We start from the raw sequence: 13,382 nt of genomic DNA on the forward strand, positions 1-13,382 counted from the left end.
GCAGGTGGGAAGTGAAGTCCCAAAGAGGGAAAGCGACTAAGCTGCCCAAGGCCCCAAAGCCCAGCAGAACCGGTGTGTTCGTCCTGCGGGGAGAGATGTGGCCCGGCAAGGCCGTGTGAGCCCCGCGTCAGGGAGGAAGTGGGGTGGGGGTAGGAGGTGCCGACCTTGAGATGCCCCTCCTAGGCAGCAAGTCTGGGGGATCCCAGATTCCTTTGAAGTCCTTCTTGTGCCTTACAGACCCGCACATATTTGCAGTTTAGCTCAGGCGTAAAGAGGGAGCGCAGTCAGCACCACAAGGGAAGATGGTAAGGGAGGTGGGGCCTGACCCAAGTAGGTCACTGGAAGGGAAAGAGGAGCTGGAGGAGGTGGCTGGGGGCTGGGAAGCATTTCCCAAGGGACCCCTGGGAATGATGTTTCCCACGTGGGGACCAGCACAGAAGCGCTGTGCTTTCTGATGTTTCGTGTGAAGGCAGGGCTCAAGGGGAAGAGTCAGAGACAGAGAGAGAGCGGGAGGCAACCCAGGAGTCGGGGAAGGCTCCACGGGGTCGGCGACCCACTTGACTGGGCTTTATGGGCCCTGGGGCTTTGCCAGCTGGGGAGGTGCAGAGGCGCCTTGACGGCAGAAGGAGCAGCCACTGCACCCACGGGTACGAGGGCAGAAAGGGGTCCAGGGTGGTGGAAGGGGCTGAAGGATTGACTTCCCGCGGGCCTGCAAGCCGGTTGGTCTGGAAAGCAGGCAGGAGGGGCGGGGATCGGCTGAGAGAAGCAGCGAGGAGAGGGGAGGAAATCCAAGGAACGGCCGGATGGAGCTCGGGAAGAGCGGGCGGCCAAGGTCACCAGTGCCTGGGACTCTTCCTTCGGTGGGTCACCTCTTCCCTCTGGCTCCGCACCCACCTCGTCCATCCCCTCCCACGGCCCACGGGGGCAAGAGGAGAGCGAGCCACGGCGGGAGGCTCCTTCTGGAAGACGCCTGGCCCGTCACCGGGGCCCGTGGGCCGGCCCCACGAGGGGTGTGGACCCTCCTCCAGGGCCCCCGGAGCTTTCTGGAATCGGGTAGGCAGGCGGGTTCTGATAGGTTAGCTGGGAAGCCTCATTAAACATTGAAGCGGCGAAGCCCATTTGACGGCTGCCCGGCGTATCAGTTTCCCAGTGCCCAAGCCAGGCGGCTGAGGAAGGAGAGGTAAGTGGGCAGGATGCGAGCAGCGCGCCTCCGGACCGCGCCCCGGGGCCCGCCCGCAATGGTCAGCAGGGAGTGGACCTTCCACTGCTCCCGCTTCTGTCCCTGCGACTGCGCCGTGCTTTGCAGAGTGAGCTGTAGGTGACGGGGGCCCCCCTCCTCCCTGCTCCTCCCGGGCCTCCCCTTTCCTCCCAGGTGCTGGGGGAGGCGGGGCCGGAGCTCTGGGTCTTGCGACGACGACCTCCGTGTCACTGACAGTCGGAGGAGGGTCGAGGCGCTGTTCTGACCGAGGCCTTGCAGCAAGGGTGGGCAGAGCACGCGGGCTGGGCCGCGGCCAGCGTGGGCTCCGGTCCCAGCAGCCCCGTCCACTTGGGGTGCCTGTGGCCTTGGGAAATCGCTCACCCTTTCCAAGCCTCAGTTTCCCCGTCTATGACATAGGTCTGACAGGCTCTGCCCTGGATAATTGAGCAGATTGATCACAGAAATGACGCAAAGGTGCTTTGTCACACGGACAATAAATGTGTGACAGATTTCATTGCACTTTATTCTATTTGAGATCCTTTTCAAGGTGTGTGATGTGTTCTGAAAGGAGCTTCTTAAGAAAGGGAGAGAACATATTTTGCTGGGATGATGACTGGCCTGAGGGCCGCAGCCTGAGCGGCACTAAGCAGCCTGGTTGGCAGCACCCTGGCCTGGAAGCCAGGAGACCTGCGTCCGAGCCCCGTTTACCCCTGTTTGGATGTGTCCTCGGGCAAGTCCCTCCCTGGCCCCTGGCCTCAGGGTCCCTCGACGCCAGGAGAGGGGACCCTGCTTGCTAGCACCCAGGGTGGCACACGGGCCTCCTGCTGTCATTGTCAGAGTGAGAGGGCCTTTCCTCTCTGACGTCCCATGCTGGTGCTTAATTGCAAGGCTGGTAGGTGCCTCTTACCGTGTGGCCTTGGGCAGTTCACCCCTCTCTGAATTGCAGCCTCTGCATCTGCACATGCTGACCTGGGTCTACAGGTCATTTCGACACTGGCCTCTTAGACGCAGCTTTAACCACTGGTCACCCCAGGGTTGAGCCATAACTGGCGGGCCCGGGGCTGAGGGTGTATTACAGGATTGCAGTGGATGATAGATCAGCTGGCCCCGGCAATCTGAGTAAATAAAACAAAACAAGCGGCCTCACGTATCAGCCACTGTGAGCCTACACTCACTCACAAGGACCGGCAGAAAAGGCACTAGGAGATTCTCACGGGGTAGCTTTAAGCAAGCAGGCAAACTGGCAGGGCGCTGGCCGTCGGGGTTTGTCTGCTGCTGAGCCAAGCTCAGGAGGTGGGTTAAGCTCCCCTGCCTGGGCTTCCTGAGCACGGAGGTGGTGAGGCAGCCGTCTGTCTGACCAGAGCCGAGCGTCAGCACATGTTGGTGTGGACAGAGCCCCGGGCTGGGAGACGCTTGTCCTGGGCGCTGGTCCCAGCCCTGCCACCGATTCCTGGGTGGCCTTGGCAGGGTGGCTCTGAAGACCGTGGCCAGGCCAGAGCTTAGGCCCGGATCACAGGCTCCGTTCCCACGTGTGTGTTTGCCTGCTTGGCAGCAGGAACCTAGACACGAGAAGGGAAGGCTGCACCCCATCTCAGAGTGTGGCTCTGAGCCGGTCCAAAATGGAGGCACCTCTGGAGAGAGGAGAAGGAGTCAGCCAGAGAGATGGCAGAGGGGAAGGGGGCTCGAAAGGGCTTGGGGCTCTGCCCAGCCTGGGCCAGGTGGCTGTCACTTGCTGGCCAGAAATTCCATCAGGCATCACTGAGCAGGTGCTGGATCCTTGGTTTCCGGTGCTGCTGGGATCTCAGGTTCCATCTTTTCAGGAGGCCCAGGGGATGCCTTTCCTGTAGAGACTGCCTGGAAACCTGGCCTGTCCCTTCTGTCCCAGAGGAGCTGGGGGCTGGTGTCCCAGGGCCTCATAAATGTTAATGGGCAGCAGGAGGACGGCCTTTCTCATGAGAAGGTGTCCGCAGTGCTTATCTGCCTACCTCAGCTGTGTAACTGGAAGTGCAGTACCTCTGGGGCAGGAGCGGTACGGCCTCTGCCTGCCCTGCACAGCCAGACGCAGAGTGGAGTCGCGGTGGAGCGCGTATCCCCTCCGTGGGGACTCTTAGTCTTTTGTTTCTTTATTATAAGGTGACGCGTCCTGCTTGTGCAGAATTTGGAAGTTCAAAAAGAGGGGAAAAATCCACAATCCAGAGGTAGCCACTGTGAACATTTTGGTATATTTCCTTCTTTGTCCTTTTAAGTTGCAGAGATTCAGAACTAGGAGATCCTTGGTTCCATCCGTGTCACTCTATAGGAAACTGAGGCCAGGAGCGGGGAGGGGCTTAACTACGTAGTGGCCGAAATCCAGCAAGAACCTGGGTCTCCCCGGCTCCAGCTTCACTCCAAAGGGGATCTGGACAAACTGAAACAGTCCAGGGAGGCGAGCCAGGAACGGGGAGGGGCCGGAAGACGGGAGTGAGGGCGCCGGGAGGGCCGGAGGGGGAGCACGGGCACCGCTGCCCACTGTCCGGGCCCCGTCTGGTCCTGACCGGCACCCATGGGAGCAGTGCCAGCAGGACGGGCGTCAGCCCGCGGGGAAGCAGAGCCCGGGTGTGCTCTGGGGTCTCTCCTCACTGCGGCCCTTCAGGCTCCGCACAGCTGACAGCCTGGGACGCAGGTCTTTCTCCTGCGTCAGGAGCGTTCATGTGCGCTCACTTCACCCAAGCACTACGTGGGCAGGGCGCCTACGTGGGGTCAAGCAGGACGGCGGCAGGCAGGCCGACCCGCAGCCTCCCTCTCCAGAGGCCAGTGGTGCTGAGAGTCTGCGGGGGCTGGACTTCGGCCGGGAAAGGGCGCCCGGGCTCCCTGGGCCCCGACCCGGCCGCCGCCGCCTGCCTCCCGCCCTTCTCTGCCCCTCTCCTCCCATCCGGCCTCCCGCAGCCTTCCTTCCCCGGGAGGCGGAGCAGTTCAAGGACATGTGTCCAAGGGAGCTGCAGTCACTTGACGTCCTCTGCTCTCTGGCTTTCTTAGGGTGAAATGCGGGTGGTACCAAGGCTCCTGGGATGAGGGAGAGGATTAAGTGAGTGACGTTTGGGAGTCTCTGGCGCAGGACCTAGCACGCAGCACGGTGGCTGCTCGATAACTTGAGTTCTCTCTTCCCACATCCCGTCCCCTCGAGTTTGCCCAGTGCCACCACCGCTGGTGACCACGGTGTCTCCCTGCTCGCGTACCTCCCGCTTGTGAGGCGCGCCCCCAGCTCGGCCACGGCCTGTTTCCAGTGCGAGGGGAAAGCTCTAGAATGTGCCACCTGCACAGCCTCGGCCGTTGTTGGAGATCATCAGACAGTTTGCCCGGGGCCCGATCATTCATTTATTCAACAGATATTTGTCGAGTGTTGACCAGATGCCAAGACGTACGTTAAGTGCCGGGCACGGGGAGAACAGGACAGTTACGTGCCCGGAGGTTAAGTCGGACGGCTGTGCGCCCAGGTCCTGGCACATGCAGGCGCGTGTGATATGTCCTAGGGGATGGGGAGCCTGGGCTCGCAGAGTGCCCGTGAGCAGGTGCCCCCTGCACGGCAGAGCATGGCCTGGGCCCCGCCCGTCCCCTGCACCCCTCTCAGCAAGGCTGGGGCCGGGCCGGGGGTCAGCCACTCTGGGTCCCTTCTCCCGGAAGCCTGACCCTGTGCAGCCAGGTTTTCCTCCATCAGCTCTCCCCGGCCCCTTGCTGCTAAATGAGGGCAGCGTTCCCGAGGACGACCGCATCTCACGCTGGAATCTGCGTCACAGATGGAGGCCGTGGAAGTCTTCGGGGCGCGGTACCCGGACCGGGCGCTCTCACCCCACCTGGGAACAGCCCTGCACCCTGTGGAGGGCGCGGGGTCGTTCACGCCCTGCTCGCCGCTGAGGCCCCGGGTCTGACCTCAGTCCTCCCGGCCCCCGGTCACTCGGTGACTTGCCCTAGGGCCCTCGGCTGCCAGCCACCCTCTCTGGCAGCCTCCTCGCCCCCTCCCAGGCGGGCTCGTGGCCTGGGTCTGGCCAGCCTCACCCTCCCCTCTGGTGCTGTCTCTCCTTCCCACCCCCCCACCTCACGACCCCCAAGGGTAAAAGGGCCTCCTCTGAGACACCAGCGTGTTTGTCGGAGTGGGTGTTTGATGGGACTCCGACCTGAAGCTGGAACGTGGGCCTCAGGGGGCCAGAAGTCACTCCTTCCCCAAGAAGCATCACGTCAGATCGACTCTGAGCGACGAGCCTGCCTGTCCCATCCCCAGGCTCCTCTCTGTGGTCAGACAGGGCCTCCGTCAGGCACGGGCCACCCTCTGCCCTGGCCTGCCACCAGGGCGTGCGCTCCGATGCTGTGGGCTGGACCCACCAGACACCAGAAACTCACGGGCACCCTGCTTTTCCCGATGTTGGGTCCATGTTCCACGTTAAATTTTCCTCTTTGTCACGTGTCTGTAGTGCAGATTAGGCTCTTTATTGTGACTTTGCAAAACTTGTTTGAAGTGAGTGAGAGAGCTCTTAGTTGGAGCTCCCAGACTTGGCAAGCTTGTGACACCGAGCCCCGTGGCCTTGGGCAGGCCACCCCCCCACCTCTCAAAGCCACCAGCACCCCTGCTCCGGGCGGCAGTGGGCCCCTGGTGCCGGCGGGGAGTAGTTAGCCTGGGAACTGTGCCTCAGTCGGCCTCCTCTCTGAACTGGCACGGACTTGGGGAGCCCTGTGTTTCTGTGGCTCACTTCTAGGCAGGTCTTATTTTCATCTGAGCGAATTCAGTCCCATTCCTTCACCTGTGCTCTTTTTCCCTGGGCTTGGTGATCACACGTTCCCTCAGACCTTCCCGACTCCATTTGATAAAATACGCCGAGTACCTGATGTGAGCCGGCCTTGAGCAGGGAGTGACGAGTGACGGGCGTGGTCTCTGCCCTCCAATCACTGTAACATCAGAAGGTGGTGTGGGAGAGGCCAGGCTGTGGAGGCCGGAGGATGTAGGCAGGCTTCCTGGAAGAGGCAGCTGTGCAGCTGGGCCTTGAAGACTTGGTAGGTGCGGAAGGTGTCCCGGGTGGATGGGGGCCACAGAGAGACGGGGAGGTGGGAAGCACAGCAGGTGATGCAGACTTAGTGAGCCGGTGCAGAAGGCCTGCTGGGGGGGGGAGTCCAGGAGAAGCGGCTGTGGGGTTGGGCTGGACTCTTAACTCCACTGAACCCCGGGCTTGACCCCATAAGGGTCAGGCTTCTGTTTTCCAGAGATCACGTGGTCCGCAGTGTCAGTGTGGCAGCTGGATGGGGAGAAAGGGGTGTGGGTAGAGGCAGAGGTCCCTTTGGTTGACTAAGGCATGGGTCCAGGAGAGATGCTGAGGCAGCCACGTGAGCAGGGAGAGGCAGGTGGATTCTGCTGGGGTCTCAGACGCAGCAGCAGAGGACTTGGTAGCTAAGGAGATTGGGGGGGAGGGTGGCCTGCGGTCCTCACCTGCATCCTGGAGGTGGGGGCACGGGACCCTCCGCGTGTTTGGCATCTGATTGCACGGCTCGGAGGATCATGGGAAGTAACTTGGGACGCGGGACGGACGGGAGTGATGACCAGCCGCCCGATGCTCCCTCCCTGAGAGCTCAACACAAGAAGCTTCTACGGATGGGCTCTGCCCGGGTTTCCCAAAGGCCCTAGACCGTTTTGGAGGGCAGAGCCTCCTCCCCGTTCTCCTCCCGCCTCTGCCAAGTGGGGCACCGTGGCCAGTGGGTGGAACGGGCCAGGAGGAAGGAGGCGCGCCCCGCGCGACCCTGGACAGACCCCTCCCCTCTGAGACAGAGGGCCTGTGCTTCCTAATGCTAAGGACCCTCGTAGCTCAAAACATACCCACGTTTTCTGAGGCTAAGAAGAATGGGAGGCCTTACACAACCAGTGTTGTCTCTTCCTGCTCCGTAGTGTCTAAAGTTCTAGGCGTCTCATCTTGAGATGCCTCACGCGCAGGGACTGGAGCCCCCTGGAGCAGCGAGGGCTCCGCTCGGCCCTCCCCGCCTAAGGAGGACCAGGCCGGCCGGCTGAGGGTGTCAGGGGGCAGTCCGGGCCGGGGGCGGCACAAGGGGCACAGGCACAGGACCTCCGCAGGCCGCCCCGTGGCAGCTGGCCGCCAGCGGGGGTCCTCACAGCTGGCGGGGCCCGGTCAGAGCGAGGGTGGGCTCCCGTCCTCAGACCAGGGGCCGGGCGGGGGCTCCGGGCAGGGGCTTGGGCCCGGAAGAGGGGCAGATCCGGACGCGGGCATGGGCCCAGCAGCCGAGGCCGGGTCTTGGAACAAGGCCAGGAGTCCAGCTGTCAGGCCTGAGCCCCAAATGCTGGGCTGAGTGGGTGGCACTGTCCGCCGCGTGGACACCAGGCAGAGCCTGGGCGCCGTCTGAGGGCTGCAGCCCCTCACCCGGGACTCTCGTGGCCAGTCTGCCGCCTGCACTCCTCATCCTATGGGCCGGTGTCGGCCGACACCACGGTGCCGTTGAATTTAAGAACGAGTGGCCTTTAGCGGGCAGTCTGAGCCTGGTTCTCCTGCTTGCAGGTGTGTCACTCACCCCTCCTGGGCTGTTCCCTCACCTGTTGTTACAAGCCTTCCTGGGAGGTGTCCAGTAGCGTTGTGAGAATTAAAGTAACTGTAAATAAAGAAAAGTGCCTTGACTCTGCTGTAAAGCAGCATTCTCATATTCTTGCTCTGGTTTCCTGAGAACAAGGAGGGGAGGAGCCCTAAGGCTTGGGCCTCACGGCGTAGGAGAGAAAAGAGATCCCCTCCACCGTGGCTTTTTTTTTTAATTAGGAATGTTTTTTCTTTATTAAACTTGAAAATTTTTCTAATGTCTATACTGGACATATTTACAGAAAAACCAGTTTTTAGAAAGAGCAAAGTTATTTTATGTTAAATAAATAAAGCAGAAAAAGCATGTTTTAGAGACGGGAAAAGAAAACCAGTATTTATGTCACACCTACTATGTGCCAGGCCACCAGATATTTATGTAGTCACCTCTGTAAAGAGTACACAGGCATCTTCTCCCCTGCCTGGCCCCTGAGTTCAGCAGTTGGCATTGAGCAAGGCAGGGCCACCCAGGGGAGAAATTTATCCTCAGGTGCCGGGAGGCCCTCCTCCCACCAAGCGGCTGGCCCAGTGCCACCACCTGGATCCTCCTCTTTCCCCAGCGAAAGCGTCTACACAGGGGTCCGCCAGCGGCAAAGCAAGGCTCACTGAAAACCGAAGCCCATACTGGGGCCAAGGACTGGACACTGCCGAATGTGGAAGCAAACTTCCGGCTTGGAAAGTCCTGTCAGGCATAGAAAAGTAGAAAAGGATTCAACCCGTGTTGTCACACCTGGGGGTGGAAATCGGGCCTTCCTGGGTGGGTAGATGTGGGACCTCGGTGCAGGAAGGAGCCTGCTCCCTTGGGAGGTGAGGCTTGCGTCGCAGGGATCATGCTAGGAGAGCCGGCCTGGAGGGCACCTGTGCTGGGCAGGAGCTTGCCCCAGAATCAGATGGCCTGTTTCAGCTTTGAGATTCTGTTACCCTCTGTGCCGCTGTGCCCCTGACCCAGGGGACACCCTGCTAATGTCTCAGCTGTTTGAAGCACCTGTGGGAGAGGCCTTCTGCCCAACGTGGATTCTGTCGCACGCTGAGCATTGCTGGCACCTCATCCTAGAGAGGAGGCGATGCCCCTTCCCCATCTAGGCAGCGGGCATGAGGCCAGCTTGCCCAGAGTCCCTCCCCCATTGCTGTGACTCTGCAGTTCCCCAGTGACACCTGAGCTGGCGAAGAGAAGGAACAATCGGCTCCTTCTCAGATTGGAGCGAAAGCCTGATTTTCCTGTGAATGTAACACAGCACCAGCCCCGGTCTGAACAGGAGGTACACTCGGCAGACCTCGCCTGCTCTGGGGCCCTGCCTTCAGGGTCAAGGGCAAGAATGTGGCCTGGAAGGCTCCACGGTTGCCCTGTCCTCTTCTGCCCACCCCACACCTCCAGACTCCTAGATGCAGGCAGGAGGGCGTCACATCGCGGTGAGGGGCACAGGCTGCGGCCCAGACCCGGTGCTGAAACCCCGGCTCTGACACGTGCCTGCTGTAAGGGTCGTTCACCTGCTCAGAAGGCGGAATAAAATGGATCTCCTGGGTTCGGTGATTCCAAACTTTAGTTAGAACAGCTTTGTGGGACGTGGAGAGGCCGGAGCCAGATGTTGAGGGTCGAGGACACAGTGGCAAGTGAGGAAGTGGCAACAGCAAGTGCGGTTTGAGAGGGAGGCCAGAGGAGTCGGGCGAGAAGGGGTGATTCTGAGCCGTGTGAAATGGCACCCCCTTTACGGGCGCCAAGGCAAGAGCCGCAAGAAAGGGAGAAGGAGGGGTGACTGAGAGGGTGAGGTGGGACAGGGTGTTGCAGGGCTGAGAACCAACGGTGGAGACCATCTCCGGTGGGACCAGAGGGCAGAGGCAGGGAGAGTCCCGGGGGTCCTTTCTTCTCTGTTAACCGCTGCGCTCTTGTGCTTCTCTGCCCCACAGGCTCCTCCAGCCAGCGTCAGGTGCAGAATGGCCCGTCTCCTGATGAGATGGACATCCAGAGAAGGTAACCCCCCAGCAGCAAGGGCCAGCCTGGAGGACACACCTGTGGCTGCAGCCAGGACTCCCAGAGAGACACGGGGGCGGGGGAACAGGCCTGACCAGAAAGGAAGGGGAGCCAGCTCATTGCTGCCTTGCCAGTGACCGTGAGAGGGCGTGGTTTCACAGGGGGAGAGCTCGCCGGCGCTGCAGCCTCGTGATCAGCCTGGCAGTGTCCTGTGTCGTTCACGTATTGAGCACAGCCCTCCCGGGTGTATTAGGAGGTAGTCATCTGGGGATTCAGTAACGTGACCAAGGCTGTACTGCTGGAGACGGGCGGACGCGACCCGCCAGGCCTGTGCGACTGAGGCCCGTCCTTGACCCCGTCCTGTGCTCTGTCCGAAGGCCTCGTGAGCCCTGGTCCTGCCACTCTCTCACTGGGTGCCCTGGGTGGGTGCCACGGCCTCTCTAGAGGATCTTAACCCCCTGCCTGCTCACCTCCCGGCGGAGGTTAAAGCAGGCAGAGGCTGTGAGAGCACTTTGTGCGCTGCAGCTGCCCTTGGACAGCTGGGCCAGGGCTGCGCCGTAGTCCTCGTTGGGCCAGCCTGCCGGGGAGGCAGGGCCAGTGGGATTGGGGCCATAGGGTGACGCCCTGCCCCCCGGCCCCCTCCAAGGAGCTTCTTAAGTGCTAGAACTGGGGGGAAGGGCCAATGCCATTGTCCTGAAGTTACAAAAGAGGTCGTGGTGGCCGAGGAGGGAGCAGCCTCCCCAGGTCACGTTGCCAGGTAAGGCAGCGCCAGGGCTTGAGCCTGGTCTGTGCCGCCTGGGTGGGGACACAGTGTCTCTGAGGGACTTGGAGTCCCGGCTCTGTGGGAGCCGTGCTGCAGAGGCAGGCCTGGGGCCTGCATCCTCACCCAGGTCAGCGGGAGAGGGCGTGCCTCCACGGACCTGTGTGAGACTCAGGTAGAGCCCGGGGCCCGGGAGCTGGGGAGGCTGACAACCCCACCCTCACCTGGCTGTGAGACTCTCTCAGGGGTTCTCTTCTCGAGCCTCTCCCCTGCTCTGAGCGCCTTCTGGCTGCCATGGTGTACTTTGTGGCCTTGGGCCAGTTACTGCTCTAGGCCTCAGCTTCCTGTTTGAAGGTAACAGTGTTAACGAAGGAAAGATGGGAATATGCTTCCCAGACTCAGGTTGGAGAGGTTCCTTTTTTTTTTTTTTTTTCCAGCTTTTTAACAATTTATTTAAAATTTTAAGAATCGTCGGATTTACCATTTTAGCCATTTTTAAGTGTACAGAACAGTGGTATTAAGGACATCCACGTTGTCGTGCAACCAGCATCATCACCCATCCCCAGAATGTTTACATCAAAAATGAAACTCTGTCCCCATTTAACACTAACACCCCATTCTCCCTCCCCTCCACCCCTGGCAAGCACCTCTGTACTCCCGGTCTTCGTGAATTTGACCCCTCTCAGGACCTCATGTGAGTGAAATCATACAGTATTTGTCCTTTTGTGACAAGCTTTTTTTTTTTTTTTTTTTACCTGTGGTAAAATGCACATGACATAAAATTTACCATCTTAACCATTTTTAAAGTGTACAGTTGAGTGGTATTAAATACATTCATATGTTGTGCAGCCATCACCACCATCAATCTCCATAACTCTTTCATCCTATAAAACTGAAACTCTATACCCAGTAAACATTAACTCCCCCTTACCCCCTCCCATAGCCCCTGGCAGCCAGCATCCTACTTTCCATCTTTATGAATTTGACTACTCTGTGTACCTAATATAAACAGAATCGTACAATAAGTGTTTTTGTGGCTGGTTAATTTCACTGAGCATAATGTCTTCAGGGTGCATCCAGGCTGTAGCATATGTCAGAATTTTCTAACTTTAAAAAAAAAATTTTTTTTCTTCCTCTCTAAAGTGCGTAATATTCCATCGTATGTATAGATCGCATTTTTCCTATATTATTTTTCTTGCTTTGACATTTTGGCTACTGTAAATAATGCTGCTATGAACACGATTGTCCAGTGGATGAAGGTGGCAGCCTGGCAGCAAGTGGCCAAGACCAGTTCCCCTGACCTCAGAGGTTCCTTTTTATTAATTCCACTGGCCTGTCTTCTAGCCTCTCAGGAGTATAACATATTGCAGTTTACAAGGGGCTTTTACACACTTTGTTTCATTTTAATCCTCACGTTAGCAGTCACGGGTTGTTACTACCCATACTGTTTCTCACATGAGCCAACTGAAGCTCAGAGAACAGAAATGACTTGCCCAAAGTAAGCAAAACTTAGAAGCAGAACCAGAACTGGCCCCAGCTCAGCCCTGTGCCAGGTCCCAGGGCTGCCTCCACGCAGGGAAGGGCCTGGGTCCTAAACACACCCTGCAGTTGCGCTCTCAGAACTGGTGAAACACCACACACTTTATCTGACGCCACCCCCCAAGTCCAGTGTTCCAGGCCACTGGCTGCAGAGGACCATTGGGTTTTGTCTGCAGTCGACTGTGCGCAGACCGAGCGACCCCGGGAGGTCAGTCTGTGAACCGCAGGCATCAAACTGCACAGCAGGGATCCTACTCCGCCTGCATCCCTGGCAGTCACCACGGAGGGGGGCCCAGAAAGAGAGGAAGTGCGTGGTGCCCGGCAGTGAGGTAGGGACTCTTTAGTGTCAAAAGGGTCTTTTTCATTATTTTTTAGATCTCGGGCATAATCCTCACAAGAACCCCATGAAGCAGGTGTTCTTATGCTTATTTATGGAGAGGAATCTGAGGCCCAGGAAAGGGAAATGACTTGCCTGTAATCACAAACCGGTGAATCCCAGAACAGGAACCAGAAAGCTCTCTACCTCTAAATGACCTTGCGGTAAACTCCGGGTCCCACTTGACCTTCCTCCAAGGTGAAAGCAGCCGGGCAGCCCCGTGTAGCTATTCCACACAAAGCGCATACTGAGCAGCTGCCGCATGCACACCCGGCCCCAGCCCCAGACGTCAGTGCGCTGTAAACCAGCGGAGCAGACGCATGGCCCACAGCCTCTCGCCCTGGGGGCGCCCTCCCGCGTCCGAGCGCTGCTCAGCCCCGCGCCCCATTACAGGCCTTCAGAGATGGCTCTCAGCAGTTGAAGCCCTGCTGCCACCCGGGCCCACATGACTCCTCGAGCCCCTGCTGCCCCAGCATCTCAGCCCCAGTTTCTCTGGATGTGTTTGTGGGTCAGTGTCTTCACTCGTCCAACCTTGAAGAGCAACCCAGGGCCACTCATGCGAGGAGCTAGGAGGTTAGTCCCCGCGGAGGTACCCCCTGCACTGCAGCGCAGCCTCCCAAATGGCCCTCCAGATGGAGGCCAGGCCGCAGCTGGATCAGTGGGAAAAGGAGGAGGATGGGTAGCCTTAGTGTCCGCTTCTCTCACAGCCAACAAGGCCTGACAGTTGTTCCAGGAAACTGAGCCAGGTGCAGTAAGAATGGGTGCCCCTGAGGTCAAGTCTGTTGTGGCCATAGGCCCCCCAAAAGCCAGGCAAGCTTGTCCAGCCTAGGGGAGAGCTTGGTCCGCCCAGGGGTCTTAAGACTCAGCGGGCTGGGCTTCCCTGGTGGCGCAGTGGTTGAGAGTCCGCCTGCCGATGCAGGGGACACGGGTTCGTGCCCCGGTCC

General features: G+C 59.3%; 1 protein-coding gene across 6 annotated transcripts in view; it reads left to right on the forward strand.

Annotated features, from left to right (window-relative positions):
- EVL (Enah/Vasp-like) overlaps window positions 1-13,382 on the forward strand; it is a 162,188-nt gene that overhangs the window by 129,035 nt on the left and 19,771 nt on the right. For all 6 annotated transcript variants that reach the window (XM_028496387.2, XM_055088713.1, XM_028496388.2 and 3 more), the window contains exon 4: window positions 9,700-9,763. In XM_028496387.2, coding sequence (XP_028352188.1) covers window positions 9,700-9,763 — 64 coding nt within the window. The remainder of the gene's footprint in view (window positions 1-9,699; window positions 9,764-13,382) is intronic.

Source organism: Physeter macrocephalus, chromosome 11, assembly GCF_002837175.3.
Source record: "Physeter macrocephalus isolate SW-GA chromosome 11, ASM283717v5, whole genome shotgun sequence".
NCBI classification, from domain to species: domain Eukaryota; kingdom Metazoa; phylum Chordata; class Mammalia; order Artiodactyla; family Physeteridae; genus Physeter; species Physeter macrocephalus.